The following is a 17,293-nucleotide window of genomic DNA, read 5'->3' as shown; positions in this document are numbered from 1 at the left end:
TCTACCTGCCAGTGCATATGACCCAGGTTTGATCCCTGATCTGAGAGTATACTACATGACACGGAGCATCTAAGCCTGTGCAACACAAGTACTGAGCCTGTGCTCTGCCAAAGAGTAGGTACAGTAGTGAGAAGCCTGCACACAAATAATGAGAAAGTCAATTCTGCTTGGTGCAACTAGAGAAAGCTGACGTGCAGCAAAAAAAAAAAAAAAGGTTCAGCACAGCCAAAAAAAAAAACAAACCACACACATTGAGTCCTCTGGACTGAAGAAAAGAAGCATCAGAATGCCAGTCTCCAACCATGCCCAAGTCAAGTTTATGTGGAGAATTCATAGCCCGATTGCTGCAAAAAGACAAAGAAGCCGGCACAATGAAGACAGCATAGTCAAAAATAAATTTTAAAGATTATTAAAGAGAGAAAAAAACTTTTAATGAGAAATGAATTATTTATAAAAGTTTCTGTTCCATGCTTGTGATGACAAAGCTTCAAATACTTATATGAGAAAAACTTGTTTACATCATAATATATAATACTTAAGTCAATACTTCAATGTAATGGAATGTCAAATTACTATCACTTGACGGTAATCAGGCAATTTACTGCTTGTTGAAAAATTATAATATATTTTCTCTCATTTCTTTGTTGTCTGTTTCTGAAAGATCTCTCAGTTGTGGACAACAAGGCACATTGTAAAATATAAAGTCTTAAGAAGACACTAGGATTTATTTTCACCAAAATTATCAACGTTGCACTATTTATAAATATTTCTATGTGTATTATCTGACTGAACTCAAGTCCTAAAGTCATTTTTTACATTTACAGGGCACCTATGTTCCCTGTCATTGTATATGTGCATTTTAATGTTACAAAAGTCTCAAAATAACCCACTGACTTCTGTATTTCTTAGTGTAAGGCAGGAAAGAAATGTAAACTAAACATTAAATCTGGGTCATAACATGTGGATAGAAAAAGTAACGCTAAGGAAACCTACTGTAAAAAACGAAATAGGATGGCAGGATTTAAGAGATTAGCACTGAAACATATATTACCATATTTAAAAGAGCCAGTGGGAGTTTGATGTATGAACCAGTGCTCTGGGACAATCTGGAGAGAGGTGGGTTCAGGAGGGAGGGGACATATGTACGCCTATGGCCTATTCATGTTGATGTACAGTAAAAACCATCACAATATTGTTAAAACAACAACAACAATTAATGGATGGTGAGTTAGGCCTGAACACAAAATCAAAGCTTTCCCACACTAACACATTTGTGTAGTTTTCCTCCCGTTTGAATTTTTTGAGGGTCAAAAAGTTGATATATTTTACTGCATTCTCTACATGTGTAAGTTTTCACTGCAGTATCAATTCTCAGATGATCTGCAATGTCATTCCTTTTGACAGAAGGGTTTGCCACATAAATAACATTTATGTGGTATCTCTCCTTAATGAACTGCCTAATGGGCAGTTCATGCTGAACATGCACTAGAAACTCTGCCACATTCATTTCACTTGTATGTTTTCTATACAGTATCAATTCTCTGAATTATAAGGCCTGAACACTGACTAAAGTCTTTGTCACACTCACGAAATTTGCAGTAAAATGTTTCTCACAACTATCACATTTCTAATGTTTCTCTCTAGTATGAATTCTCCGATGGTTTCTAAGTTCGTCATTTCAAGTAAAGCACTGGCCATATGCATCATATTTATATGGTTTCTCTCCCATCTAAACTGCCTGATGATGACTTATGGATGACTCTGCCTAAATGGTTTGTCAGATTTTTATATTTGTAAGGTTCTCTCCAGTATGAAATCTCAGATGAACTGCAAGGTTTGCATTCCCACTGAAAGCCCTGACACATATACCTCATTTATATGGATTCTGTCCAGTATGAACTTTCTGATGAAAACCAAGGTTTCCACTACGAACAAATGCCTTGCCACAGACATCACATTTATATGGTTTCTCTCCAGTATGAACTTTCTGATGAACAGCAAGGCTTGACCTTACACTGAAAGCCTTGCCACATATACCACAGTTATATGGTTTCTCTCCAGTATGAACTCGCCGATGAACAGCAAGGTTTCCAGTACAAACAAATGCCTTGTCACATACATCACATTTATATGGTTTCTCTCCAGTATGAACTCGCCGATGAACAGCACGGTTTCCAGTACGACGAAACGCCTTGCCACATACATCACATTTATAAGGTTTCTCTCCAGTATGAATTCTCCGATGAAGTCCAAGTTTTGCAGTCTGATTAAAGACCTTGCCACAAACGTCACATTTATATAGTTTCTCCTCAGTATGTATTCTCTGATGAACTTCAAGACTTGAAGGTTCACTAAAGCCTTTGCCACATACATCACATTTATATGGTTTCTCTACCGTATGGATTCTCCGATGTACTACAAGTTTTGCAGCTGCACTAAAGGCCTTGCCACATACATCACATTTATATGGTTTCTCTCCAGTATGTACTCTCAAATGAACAGCAAGGGTTGAATTTATTCTGAAAGTCTTGCCACACATATCACATTTATATGGTTTCTCTCCAGTATGAAGCCTCCGATGAACAGTAAGGTTTCCACTACGACTAAACGCCTTGTCACATACAGTGCATTTGTATGGCTTCTCTCCAGTATGAATTCTCTGATGAAGTGCAAGTCTTGTAGTGTGATTAAAGGCCTTGCCACATACATCACATTTATATGGTTTCTCTCCAGTATGAACTCTCTGATGAACAGCAAAGCTTGACATTACACTGAAAGCCTTGCCACATATGCCACAATTATATGGTTTTTCTCCAGTATGAACTCGCCGATGAACTGCAAGGTTGGCAGTATGACTAAAGGTACTGCCACATACATCACATTTATACGGTTTCTCTCCAGTATGACGTCTCCGATGAACAGTAAGGTTTCCACTACGACTAAATGCCTTGTCACACACATTGCATTTGTATGGCTTCTCTCCAGTATGAATTCTCCGATGAACTCCAAGGTTTCCACTTTGACTAAAGGCCTTGCCACATACGTCACATTTATATGATTTCTCTCTCATATGATATCTCCAATGAATTACTAATTTTGCAGCTTGATTAAAAGCCTTGCCACATACATCAAATTTATGTGGTCTCTCTCCAGTATGAATTCTCCAATGAATTGCAAGTTTTGTAGTTTGATTATAAGCCTTGCCACATACATCACATTTATACGGTTTTCCTCCTGTATGGATTCTTTGATGTCCAGTGAGTTCTGAGTCCTGAAGAAAGGTTACGTCACACTCATTACATTGGTAAGGTCTTTTCTTTTGTGTTTCATGGTCTGGTAACAGTTCAGAAGGATGCATAACAGCATTCTCATGTTTAACAGAAAAGCCTTTGCAGACATTACGAGTTTTCTGAGATGATAAACCTGAGGCACAGATGTCTGTCACAACTTGACTACATTCAAAGATTATCCCTTCAGATTGTACCATCTGCAATTCATCCTGAAAGCTTGATCCGTGCCTTGCAAAAGGTCTACTTCCTGCATCACTTCTACTATGATGATCTCTTCCATCAGTGAGGTTTTTGTTATGGGATGTAGACATTCCTTTGTCATTTCTTTCATCATCTGTCCACAGACAATCAAAGTCATGTATATTTTCCTGTATCTTCCTTAGGCGAAAATCTTCGATTTCAAGGCTTTCAGCTCTTTCAAACATCACTCTTTGAAAAATCTCCCCTTTACCACTGTTTGCTTTTGCCTGTAATTTCTTGATCATATGTATATGAGACATATCTACAAGACATAAAGAACCACAGGTATTCTATTAGTTACAATTCATAAATAAATTATTTCCTGTTGAACACATGATATGATACCAAAAGTCATATCCATCCTGAACAGAATTATGAATCTTTGCAATGATGATCTTAAAACTATACAACACTAAAGGAACAGAACTCTTTAAAAAAGAGTGATCATATGTAATTCAAATTAATTTTAGGGTAGTGTAGTTTCAAACACAATCAGAAAACATTCATTTTATGCAAACTCATGTCAGTTCGCAAAGAAAACGTATTTTCCCACCATGACCTCAAAGATCATCTTAGTTTATAGTAAACACACAACTGTCTCATAATTGAGGAGAAAATAACGGTATATTGTACACACTTTATGCATACTTAAACATATTTAAATGATAAAGAACATACAGGACTAGAGAGGTGACTCAGTGGTAAAGAAACTGCCTGCCAATGCAGAAGACATGAGGGATATAATCCCTGCGTAGGAAAGATGCCCTGGAGCAGGAAATCACAACCCAGTGAACTATTCTTGCCTGAAAACAGTTCCATGGACAGGAAAGCTTGGTGGGCTATAGTCCATGAGATCACAAAGAGTCAGACATGACTGAGCAACTGAGCAAACAAGCATCAAACAGGCAATCCACTGGAATGGCAAACAATGCAAAAGAAGTATTCTAATGAATAATGTAAAAAATAAATGGCAGTTAGCAACTGTTCAACAAATACTGCATTGAGAAAATAAAGAATTCTGTAAACTATATTTATATATATATATATATTTTTTTGCTGAACCATGTGGCTTATGAGATCTTGGTTGCCTGACCATGGAATAATCCATGCTCGCTACAGTGAAAACTATTGAATCCTATCAACTGGACTGTCAGGGAATTCCCTAAAATAATTTAAAAAATAAAAAAATAAACAGTTTTCTCAATACCTCTTAGAAATCTATCAGTAGATAGACATATAGGCATTTGATGACATTAACAAGTAGTTCATGTCAGTTATATTGTGTGTTACAAAAAGACCGTCACTGTTAAGTGAAACATTCTCTACTTACACAATAATCATTCAATACATCAACTCCCTATCTACACAGTAACCTAAACTCACCAGTTCATTGGCTCCAAGATATACATAAAGGAACAAGCTTGGGGCTTCCCTTGTGGCTCAGAGGTAAAGAATCCGCCAGCTAGTGCAGGGCACAGAGGTTTGATCCCTGACCCGGGAAATTCCCACATGCCTGAGAACAACTAAGCCTCTAGGCCACAAGTGATGATTTGGTGCTCTAGAGCTGGGGAGTCACAGCTACTGAGCAAACACACAGAGACCATGCATTGCAACCAGAGAATACACTAGAATGAGAAGTTCATGCACTGTAACTAGAGGGGAGCCCTTGCTCGCTGCAAGTAGAGAAAACCCCCTGAAGCAACAAAGACCCGGAGCAGCCAAAAACAAATAAATTTTAAATAAATTTTTAATTTACTGTTATGAGATCAAGGAATGTAATTGAAAAACTTATATATCTTTGAGGCAAAAGTAACCTTTGAGGAAAATTCCCTGGTGGTCCAGAAGTTAGGACTATGTGCTTCCACTGTAGGGGGCACAGAATCCATCCATGAGTGGGGAACTAAGAACCGACTGCCATGTGGCACAGCAAAAAAAAAGTACCTTCTGATTTCTTCTATAAAACACTCAACAGTCTATGCCACCTAACAGCACTAATTACCACAGGAGGGGAACAAGGGGAAGTAAATCCCTTTGAAATACCACATCACATGCTACCAAAGTCAAGCAACAAAATTGACAGGAGTCAAAAGAAAGATTGTTGCAGAACATACAAAGACCTTTCCTTCTGGGACCTCTTTTCTTGGAGTCCACTTTCTATGAAACCTCTCACTTTAAAAAAAAAAAATCATTTTATTCATTCAAAAACAGCCATCTGTAAGTCAGAAGTACTTTCCATTTTCCTTAATAAAATGTACTTTTGAGGTAGGAGTTGGAAAGGCTGCAGGTTAGACATCTACAATCAGCTACCACCCTGAGATAAGAGATAGGTGGGCTCCAGTTGAGGAATTAACAGCCAACAAAAACAGGGTAAACAGCCAGTTTGTCTCTTAATTCAAGGGAATAATTATGGCAAGCATAAAGAAAGGAAAAAAACCCTGTCTGATAAGAAGACAGTACACAAACACAGAAAGGCTCCTTGGAGTTAAAAGTCAGAGGATCATTCCAGGCCATAATGAGTTTTGCTCCTCTGAGAAGCCTTTACTTCAAGACCCAGTGTGTGCCTGTGTAGCCAAGGAGAGGGTCCTAAGACAAATTAACCAGGGGGGACAAAGCAAGGTGATTCGCCCACATTTCTCATATCTTTCTTACTAAAAACACACGTCTTACTTTCCTTAAACAATCATGAGCTGTCCGTTATATTAGCATTTTGTAGACTGGTCAACATAAATACCGCTGATAATGTCTAAGAATATTTGATTTCCTACAGAGAACATCTCAGGGTGGCAACAAACGTATTCTTTAATAGTCGATAATCTCTTTAGTTTGTCTGTAAGAGGAAATGAGTTTACAGTAATCTGTGGTTCAGAATCTTATTTTATTTGGAAATGACCTAGATATTCAACGAACTTTCATCACTTAGTTGAGCACAACCCTAGAAATTCAGGTTATTCAAATCTGGAGAGACTATTTTAGACAGACAATTCTTAAGTAGAATCATTCCTAACAGAGTTTATCTAAAAGCTCCAATTGCATTTCCATTCTTTCCTTAAAAGTTTCTTCACTCGAGTTACTTTAACTGTTGACAAACTTACTTAACATTAAACCTAGGTACAATAAAAGTATTAGACAATGTGGAAGACATGTCTTACTGAGATTAGCAAACAAACATCAATACTCGATATTTAATATTGAATATTTCCTAAGTTCACGAAAACCTGAAATTCATTTAGGTTAATTTCTCTTGTAACTGTTTGATTTGTAGGTGCTTACTTTTTTTTCTACAAACAATTGAATTAGAGCTCATTTACAAATTAACCTCACCAATAAAGTTATGACCAGCCTAGATAGCATATTAAAAAGCAGAGACATTACTTTGCCAACAAAGGTCCGTCTAGTCAAGGCTATGGTTTTTCCCGTGGTCAGGTATGGATGTGAGAGTTGGACTATGAAGAAAGCTGATCGCCGAAGAATTGATGCTTTTGAACTGTGGTGCTGGAGAAGACTCTTGAGAGTCCCTTGGACTGCAAGGAGATCCAACCAGTCCATTCTAGAGGAGATCAATCCTGGGTGTTCATTGGAAGGACTTATGCTAAAGCTGAAACTCTAATACTTTGGCCACCTCATGCGACGAGTTGACTCACTGGAAAAGACTCTGATGCTGGGAGGGATTGGGGGTAGGAGGAGACGGGGACGACAGAGAATGAGATGGCTGGATGGCATCACCGACTCGATGGACATGAGTTTGAGTGAACTCCGGGAGTTGGTGATGGACAGGGAGGCCTGGCGTGCTGTGGTTCATGGGGTCGCTAAGAGTTGGACACTACTGAGCGACTGAACTGAACTATTATCCAAAAACAAAGACACACACTGAGACAAACATAAATGCAGATCGACAGACATGAGAGCTCTCAAACTTTCCTGCTTGAGATTTAAAATGTCTCTTTCACCCTTTTCTTCCCACCCTGCGCCCCATGGCTTAAAATTCTAATTTGCCCACGACTGAAATCTCTGGAAAAATGGGTTACATATTTCAAGGACATGGCAAAGATTGCAAGCTATGCAAGGTCACTTCAGTCCTGTCCAACTCTCTGCAACCCCATGGACTCTAGCCCACTAGGCTCCTCTGTCCATGATGGGATTCTCCAGGCAAGAATACTGGAGTGGGTTGCCATTCACTCCTCCAGGGGATCTTCCCACCCAGGGATCAAATCCACATCTCCTGTGTGTCCCCCAGGGGCTGGCACATTCTTTACCACTAGATGGGAAGCCCTGCCAAAGGTTAACCTTAAGCTTTCTTTTCAGCAGGCTTTTTTAACAAGCTTACTGTTTTTAATTCCACATGTAAAAAGAACCGGTCTTGCACTTTCAAAGAAAGGAAAACTCATCTTAACTAGTTTTCTCCAGAGTCTAAACAATATCATGGCTATCCTGTATCAAACAAGTTATCTTTCCTTTCTATAGTCATATATTGAGGCTGCGGGCTGGCTAAAGAGAGTCGACTTAAAAAGTGAAGATTTGATCAGCCAAAATATACTGTGACATTGTAATATGGATAATCATCCTCACAAATCGTGTAATTCTTTTTCCAGTTGTAACTTCTCTTTAGACAGTTTTAAGTCACCTTTATTTACCTCACGGTAGCTAGAGAGGAGGATCCAGGAGCCAACTTGGATGGCACTAAGCCTGGGGCTTGGTTGGCAAGCACCCCTGCAAAGGCTGAACAATCTCAAGATTTGTCCCCTATCTTATCTATGGTACTCCAAGACTTGCACTCACAGGAGACAGGACATTCACACTCAGGGCAGTTTCCATGCAGGTTAGAAGCAAGGTCAGAGGAATGCACTGCTTTATCTTGAAACCTAAACAATACTATGTACTTAATTTCCCTAACACTCTGGTGGTTTCATGGTAAGAATCTGCTTAGTAATGCAGGAGACATGGGTTCCATTCTTGTTCTGGGAAGATCTCACATGTCACGGAGAATAAGGTGATGAACCACAGATACTGAGCTTGTATGGTAAAACCACTCAAACTCGTGTGCCTGGGGCCCATGCTTCACAACAAAAGCAGCCACCACAATGAGAAACCGTGCTCCCCGCTCCTAGAGAGCAGCCCTCTCTCGTCTCAAACAGAGAAAACTCCACATAGCAGCAAAGATTCAGTACAGGCCAAAAAAATTGGCCTTTGCCTTCATCTCTACGGGTGCTACAGCACCACTGGAGGGTGCTGTACATTTCACATGTCAAAGAACAGAGCCGTAAGTTAGGGAGAACAAAAATCTCCTCTCAGAGTTCCCAAACATTAAACATCTGTCTTCTCACAGAATTCTCCCCCTTGGAGAGTTTCCAAAACACCATGAATGGTGTGGCTTCCTCTCTGTCCTTGTGACAGTTGACCTGTGATCACACTGTTGATATTTTCCCCCTCATCTGGATTTCTGCTATTAGCACCTCATTCTCCACAATCCAGGGGTCTTCTTGCTTGTGCCACAAGAATGGAAATAACAATCAGATAAGAAACAAAAATTCCTACTCAGAAGTAACGCCATATACTGTGGCTTCTTCCAAAATCCAACCTCCCTTTTTTAATAAATGTATCCACTATTCTTAATACATTGGTGTATTCATTCCTTTGGGCACAGGTGAGTGTTTGTTGCTGCTTGGTCTTTCCTCCAAGATCAGAAGTAGGCGCTACGCTCCAGTTGCGGTGCTCGTGCTCCTCACTTGCTGCGGCTTCTCCTGGGTGCACGGGCTTCAGTAGTTGTCCCATGGGGCCTCAGTAGTTGCACATTCCAGGCTCTAGAGTGCTGGCTTGTAGTTGAGGCACAACAGGTGTAGTGCTCTGTGACATGTGGGATCTTCCCAGAGGAAGGATCGAACCCGTGTCTCCTGCACTGGCAGGTGAGAATCCAGCTCTTCTGTCAGCCAAGGAGTGAGGACATTAAAAACTGACAGAAAAATACTTCACAAATGAATTAACTGTCTGCCTCCTTCTGAATGCACAGGGAACGGTATAATATACAGTATAATATGCAGCAGGGATCTAGTTCCTATCCAAGAACTAATGAACCAACAGCACAGGCCTAGAAAACAGGCAACTGGACATCTCAAAGTTTGAAATCAGTTTTATGAACACTTGAGCTGTGGAGAAACTCCTTGTGTATCACACAGTGGGCAGGTCAGCTGAAGGAAAGACAAGTTTAAACTCCTGATGCCCATTAGGAAGCTTTACAGGTGTGAGTCAACAAGGTTTTGAGCTTAGTCAAGAAAAACAGGGGATCTCAAAAGGTAAAGAGGCAACATGCAGAGGTACCCCAGGGCAGATCCCCACTTCAGAGGGAAATGATCCTCACCCACAGACAGCAGGTTCCTGAGGGTCTCCACCATCACATCCTGGTACAAGGTCCTCTGGGCAGGATCCAGGCATTCCCACTCCTCAGGAGTGAAATCTATGAACACATCCTTGAAGCTCAACTGTGCCTGAAATGAAAACAGATTTCACCAACGGCCCCTGAGGAGGATTCTTAGTTTCATACAACATGAGAAGAGGTGAGGGGGTAAAGCTCAATTCAGTTGAAGTAATATTCTGATAGATCAGTTAAAAGCTGTTTGAGGCAAACTGTTGGTCTGTAATCTATTTTCTAATTCCTCGTTTTTCCTAAGATTATGATATCATGGAATCAACATCAATTTGTCATGTATGTGGACAATACATGAAAAATACACAAATTAAAACCAATACTGGGTTGTCTATGCAGAAGTGTTAACATTCAACACTGAGTGACAGTGTCACTATCTAGATGAGTTACAGTAAGACTGGTGTCTTCACAGATGATAAAGTCCACAGTGACTTTAAAAGAACACACAGTGTGATTATGAAAACATCATCACAATGACAACAGATGTTTCAGCACGTCCTACACACCAAGTATTACTCTGAAGACTTCACATGGATGAACCTGTCATCAACATAACAGCACGGTAGAGAAAGATCTGTGTCCACCTTTGGGAGGAAATTCTCTAACTCGAAGAAATCGCTCAGATCAAACAGTTAAGAAATGAGGCAACAGGACCTGAGCTCAGGTGGTTGGGAGAGAGAACTGAACCTAAAGAATCAACCAGTTAACTACCAGAGAAGGAAAGAGCTTCCACACAGAGTTCCCTGAGAATATCTGAAACAAGTTCAAGGAAGCTGAAATACAATAGAACAGCATAAAAGATCACCATACAGGATCACACCCTCTCCCATCACAACCCACACAGTGTGAATAATCTTACTACAATTTACATCATTCATGTGATGATGCAGAAAAAACTTAACACCATGAAATACACTTAAGATACAACTGAAACTGCTACAAAGCATACACTATTATTTATGAGATGATGTTTTTGTAATAAAACCATGGAGTTACATACCCATGCATTCATGCATGCATGTGTAAACACACAACTGATTGAAACAAGAAGAGTTGTCTTTTTTTTTTCTTTCATTCTATCAAAATTTATTCAGCGTCAGCTTTGTGCCTCAACATTGAAATAGAGCAGTGAACATGATGGAACTTACAATCTAGCACCAGCCAGCCAATTTCATCATTGAGCAGCCAGCCAGCCAATTTCATCCACAATTTTATTTATTTTTTTAAGTTTTTAATTTAATAAATGGTATAAAGCACAATGCCAAAAACATTAACAGTTAATATTTCACCAAATGAAAAAAATAGTATAGAATACACAGTTGTAAAAAGCTGCCGCTGCTGCGTCACTTCAGTCGTGTCCGACTCTGTGTGACCCCATAGACAGAAGCCCACCAGGCTCCCCCGTCCCTGGGATTCTCCCGGCAAGAACACTGGAGTGGGTTGCCATTTCCTTCTCCAATGTGTGAAAGTGAAAAGTGAAAGTGAAGTCGCTCAGTCGTGTCCGACCCTTAGCGACCCCATGGACTGCAGCCTACCAGGCTTCTCCATCCATGGGATTTTCTAGGCAAGAGTACTGGAGTGGCTTGCCATTGCCTTCTCCGTGTAAAAAGCTACATTAAGTTATTTTACAACTGCCTCAAGCTGCAAAAAGAAAAAAAACCCAATGCCATACCTAAGTTATCTCTCTCTCAAAATAATGTCATTTATGTTATAAACCATGAGCACCCCATCAAAAGACTAGAACTGCTTTTGTTAATTCATATATATATATAACTGTATCACTTTGCTATACACCTGAAACAATACTGTAAATAAAATATAGTACAATATAAAATAAAAAGTAACAGACCTTGGGGGCTTTACACCGAGTTAGAGTCCCTATCAGAGGGATAACAGCACCACAGCCCTACTAAATCCTCATGAAGGAGGCACACAAATGACTGGATTACAAGAGTTACAGGAATGAGAGCTGCTCACCTCCCAGAAACTACAGCTCACAGAAAACCAACAAAGGCACGAGATACAGACCATTCACTTATGAATGTGTAAAACTCAAGAAAGTCCACATTATTCCTACAACATGTTGAAAGTGCTTCAGAATTCACACATCCACAATTTAAACACTACTACTGAAATAAATGCTCTGACACAGGCCCGGTGCTAAGACAAGATTAAACAGAAAGTCTTAAGCTACACTGAGAAATCAGACAGGGTCTCTGTGAGGAAGAAACACAGGATTGGCAAGGTGGGAAATGGAAGAGTGTTGCAAGCAGAGAGAACAGCCTTGAGTGCCGGCTCTGAGGCAAGGAGATATTTACTGAACAGAAAGTCAGCCAGTGTGACTGGGACACAGGGAATGTAGATGGGGTAATGCCAGGTAGAGGCTAATTTATGCAAGATCTATGGATTTAGGACTTAATTCCCAAAGCTACTGGAAGTTACTGAAGAATCTGCAAGAGGAAAGTTAGGTGCTTAGATTCGTTCTTCAGAGCTCCATCTGCTGTGTGTGGAATTTGTTGTTTACCTGCTTACGCATGCCAGACTCTCTGCAACCCTGCTGATGGCAGGCCACCAGCTCCTCTAGCCATGGAATTCTCCAGGGAAGAATACTGGAGTGGGTTCCCATTCTCTTTTGTCAACATTCTATTTCTTTTCCAAAGCTTATTTTGGGTCTTTACTGTGAGTGGGCTTTCTCTAGTTACAGCTGCAGTACATGGGCTTCTCACTGCACTGGCTTCTCTTGTTTTGGAGCACAGGCTCTAGAGTGTGCAGGCTTCAGGAGTTATGGCTCCCGGGCTTTAGAGCACAGGGTCAGTAGTTGTGGCCCATGGGCTTAGTTGCTCTGAGGCATCTTCCCGGACTTGGGATGGAGCCCGTGCACCCTACATTGGCAGGCACATTCTTAGCCACTGTACCAAGAGGGAATTCCTCAACATTATCTTATTCTAGTTAAAAAAAACAAAAAAGTAATACGAGCAGAAAATAACACACAGAAGATTTCTTCCAATCTTTATAAAATACCTGTATTTAAAAATATGTGGCTCTCCCTACGGGTAAGTGATAAAGAATCCACTGGGCAATGCAAGAGATGTGGGTTGTTGCCTGGTCTGAGATCCCACATGCTGAGGGGCAACTAAGCACGTGAGTCTCAATTCCTGAGCCAGAGCTGTAGAGCCCAGGAGGTGAAAATACTGAAGCCGGCACGCTCTAGAGCCTGGGCTGTAAGACAAGAGAAGCCACCACAATGAGAAGCGTGCGCACCGCAACCAGAGAGTAGCCACCACTCGCCAGAACTAGCGAAAAGACACTGAAGCAATGAAGACAGTACAGGAAATGAATACATTTAAAAATCATGTGATTTTTATCCTTAATTTTAGGTATCTACTTATTAACAAACTCCAAAATTCATTATTTTATTCCATTAGGAAAATACTGAATCAAGATTAGTACAGTTGGAGAATTCCCTCATGGTCCAGGGGTTAAGATCCCTCACTTCCACTGCAGGGTTTCAGGTTCGATCCCTACTCAGCGGAACTACCCCGGAACCTGCATCATGTGGTCAAAAAAGAAAGCAAAAAAAATCAGTAAGACTGATTTCACAGTTTAAATTAGACGGTGTTACGAAACACTCCCTAGCCCTGACATCTCTTTCTGAACATTCCAATCCATTCCCAAACAGTTAAGTTTGCAAGGAGGTGATCATTTAGTTAAATGTACTATAAAAAGTCAGAACTGATTTTCCCTCATTAGCCTCTTTTGCAGATTTTACCGTGTACTGTACATGTTAATGCCTGAGGTCCACCTACAGCTTCTTTACCCTGGTTGACAGAGAGCAGACAGCGCATCCAGATGGGCCCTAAGCAATCCCTGCTGCCCAACAGCACTGAGACCCCATCTGCAACCCGTGGGTGAGGAGCCCTGCCCAGGATGGCGCTCAAGGGAGCCTCCTCACAAGGTCCAGGTTACCGGGTCATAGGGAGACAGGATCTAAGTGGAGACGACAGGCCCTGAGGGAAGGCCCTGGGTGAGTGTGCCTATACAAGAGTCAGACAGGACACTCCAGAGTCAGTCACGATTAGCGAGGCCTGAGAAGGTCATTTCAGGAAAGAAGTCTGAGAATTCACTGAGAATATGACCCTACCTGAGAAAGAGGCATGCCTAACTCCTGTTCTTTCCTCTTCTGGGCCTCTTCATCCATGAGTCTTCACAGTTCTATCATGAAAGTAGAAAACATGCTGTTTAATGCTTAACAGTCAACACATCCCTTTCCTTAGCCCCAACCACACAACAGGGAAGCCCTCACAGTGTGGAACAGACAGTCCTCTCTGCCCACTGTCTCAGGAGGGACTCAGGACAGTCAACTCCTGCATAGAGTCCAACAGGGGACTTTCCCACCTTTTCCTTGGATCACACTCACCTCCTAGTGAGGCCTCATGCACACAGCAGCAGGGGGCCCCTCCGCTGATCCAACGATGCCCTTCAGCTCACACAGCAGGCCCTGGTCCAACCCCACTCAGAGCAGAGCACCCTTCCCTCCCCCAGGGCCTGATCTCAGTCTCAGAAGTGGAGGCTAAGAGCCCCTGGTGCTCAATGCAGGATCCAGATAGGAATCATCTGCGGCTCTGTGCACATTCCTGGGGCGAGGCCCCACACGAGATCCTAAGGAGCGTGTCTGATGGGGGAGAATCGACTAACCAGAGTATGTGTATACATACCATACACCTTGTGACCATGTGTACACCGTGAAGTATTTATCACAATCCATGAAACAACACGTCCATCACCTCCAAATTCCCATGTTCTCTGTGTGGTGACAACACTGATGACGCACTCTCCTGACAAATTCCCAGCATGCAGTAACAGAGCAGGATTAACCACGGTCAGCATGCTGCGCATACCTCCCCAGGACGCATTCATTTCACATCTCAAAGTCTAGCTTTTGACCAGTATCTCCCCATCATCCCCACCTCCCAGCCCCAGATGACCACCATCCTACCTTCTGGTACTAGTGAGTTTCATTTTTCTTACATTCCATATAATGGAAGGACACATAATATCAGTCTTTCCCTGTCTTAATTCACTTAGCATGATATTCTCCACATTCATCCAAGTTGTCCCAAGTGAGACAAATCTCCACATATGTTTACAAGAAAGTCGGTATCGAACGAACAAATCTTTATCCCAAGCTACAAAAATAATTAAATGTAAAGAAAGCAGAGAGCCAACAGTAAACCCACCACAAAGAACATGAAGTTCCTTGAAAAGGCATCATGTAGTGAGAGTCAGTCGGCTCTTGCCCCATTTCTTCTCCAGCATAACCTCTACTCCTCACCAGGAACAGGGAAGGGGGTGACCCACAGCTGAGAGAATCAAGTCACTGCCGCAGCCCCCACCTCAACAGGCTCTACACATGCATGCTCTTTTAATACAAATAATTACAAAGTACACATGCCTCACAGACTGAAAATCTGCAATTCTCATTCTTATCTGTACAATTTAAAGAAGCAAGACTTACATTAGATTTTAAAGCCAAAAATCAATGTATAACGACTTAATAATTCTGACCCAACTGATTCAGCACTCTTCGGGATCTAGTCCCCACCATCACCTGCACACTAGCTGTTTCCACTTCATTTGGTTGATCTGCTTCCCTGCTTCTTTCTACATGTCCCTTTCTCTGCTCTCATCTCTGCTCTCCTGCTGTGCCTGTCCCCCTCTGTACTCTTCCTTGACTCCCATCCCGCCTCTCCCTGCCATCTGTTCGCCTTCAATTTGCTTTCTCTCCAACCTCCTTGGTGATCCTCAATCTCCCTGTATTTCTGCCTTTCTTCTTCCACCTCTGCCCTCCCTTCCTCCCAACTCTCTGGCACTCCCAAGTGGCTATGCTTTCCTTTCAGCTCACTTTTTTCTCAGCTTCTCCAATCACTAGGAGTCCACTTACTCTCCCACCAGGATATTGTTGCTCTGGTCCCAACTCTTCTATCCCCTTTACGGGCTCTCTGTGTGAACTGCCTCTCCACTGTCGCCCTCTTTGGGACCCCTGATTTACAGCCCCTCTACCGTGAAGGCTATAGAAGGGGGCGGCAGAGGATGAGATGGTGAGATACCATCCCTGGACTCAAAGGATATGGATTTGAGAAAACTCTGGGAGATACAGGGCTCTCAAAGAGTCGGAATAACAACCACACCTCCCTAGGTAGCTCACCCTTAACTCTCCGGAGATCCTGCTTTTCTCTGAATTTCTCTACTTTCCCCACCCGCTCCCTTCAAGACTCATTCTTTTTCATGAAGCTGTCTCTTCCAAGTTCCTCACAATTCTCTTCAATGCCATCGCTTACCCCATATGCTTTTCTCAATTTTTCATTTCTCTAGGAGTCGCTGTCTCTGCTTCTCCGGATCCCGCCTTCCGCCCACTATTTACAGGGTAGGAGACTGAATAAGAAAGACCCTCCCGCAACAGCCAAATGCCAGCGGGTGGTATTTGGGGCCGAAGAACCATGGGTGTCACGTGGCTGGCTCAGGTCACCTCCCCCCACCAGGGGTCAGGGGAAAGGTCACTTTGAAGGACAGAAAGACCGGCCTGAGGAGACGTGAGGACAGAGGGCTGGGAGGGAGAGGGGTCTCAGGAGCGGGGCGGGCTCTCCAGAATCCCAGGACCGGGGAGAGAACGCGGCCTCTGCGGGAGCGGGGAGGCCGGCGAGGCCTGCACGGCCCGAGAGGGAGAGGCTGAAGAACGTGGAGCGAATAAACCATCTCGCCTATAGAATTGTATGTGGTGCAGAAAGGGTAGAGGGGTCAGTAAACGGTCTTAAGCCGGAAAAAGGTGCGAAACGCAGCGTTTCAGTGTTCCAAAAGCAGGAACCGGCTTCAGGGCGGACTTTAAACCAAAAGGCAGGCGCCCCTTCGCCGCTTACGAAGACGTCTGAATTTGCTGGGGCTGGTGGGGCGGGAGCGGAATTTAGAGTCAGCAGCGACCCTCAGACCCGGGGTACAAAGAAAAGGAGACTGCGAGAAGCAGGTTTGACCCCAAAGGCAGAAACTCACGCTGCGCTGGAACCTCCACTCGCCGCTCTCCGCTTCCGCGTGGGTCACGGTGCGCGCACGCGCAGACAAATAGCGGAACGGCTTGGAGGCGGGGCCAGGCCGTCGGGAGAGGGTGGTGGAGAGAAGGGGACCAGCATAGGGCCTTTGTAAGGTGAGGCGGGACCTCGCTGCGCGGAGGGGCGGGGCGACGCGGCGGGAGGGGCGGGACGACGCGGCGCGGCGGGAGGGGCGGGGCGGGGCGGGGCGTCGCGGCGTAACGGGCGGAGAAAACAGTTGAATACTGTAATCACTGCTAAAGGGG

The 17,293-nt window shown here is 42.8% G+C and overlaps 1 protein-coding gene across 13 annotated transcripts; it reads right to left on the bottom strand.

Annotated features, from left to right (window-relative positions):
• Positions 1-1,682: 1,682 nt before the first annotated feature.
• On the bottom strand, positions 1,683-17,066 carry LOC129546427 (uncharacterized). Of its 13 annotated transcripts, XM_055411354.2 has the most exons (6): positions 16,993-17,066; positions 16,287-16,361; positions 14,664-14,783; positions 14,090-14,160; positions 9,883-10,009; positions 1,683-3,792 (listed from the first exon to the last, which is right to left on the bottom strand). In XM_055411354.2, the coding sequence occupies exons 4-6, from the start codon at positions 14,144-14,146 to the stop codon at positions 1,871-1,873; spliced, it is 2,106 nt and encodes a 701-aa protein (XP_055267329.2). In that variant the 5' UTR covers positions 14,147-14,160; positions 14,664-14,783; positions 16,287-16,361; positions 16,993-17,066; the 3' UTR covers positions 1,683-1,870. The 13 variants fall into 13 exon arrangements, with proteins under 13 accessions (XP_055267329.2, XP_055267330.2, XP_055267336.2 ...); XM_055411355.2 differs by having other exon boundaries at positions 14,090-14,783; XM_055411361.2 differs by lacking the exon at positions 14,664-14,783 and having other exon boundaries at positions 16,993-17,062.
• Positions 17,067-17,293: the final 227 nt, after the last annotated feature.

This window comes from Moschus berezovskii, chromosome 22, assembly GCF_049115385.1.
Source record: "Moschus berezovskii isolate FMDL1 chromosome 22, NW_MosBer_1.0, whole genome shotgun sequence".
Lineage (NCBI taxonomy): Eukaryota > Metazoa > Chordata > Mammalia > Artiodactyla > Moschidae > Moschus > Moschus berezovskii.
This window is presented reverse-complemented; position numbering and strand designations above follow the sequence as displayed.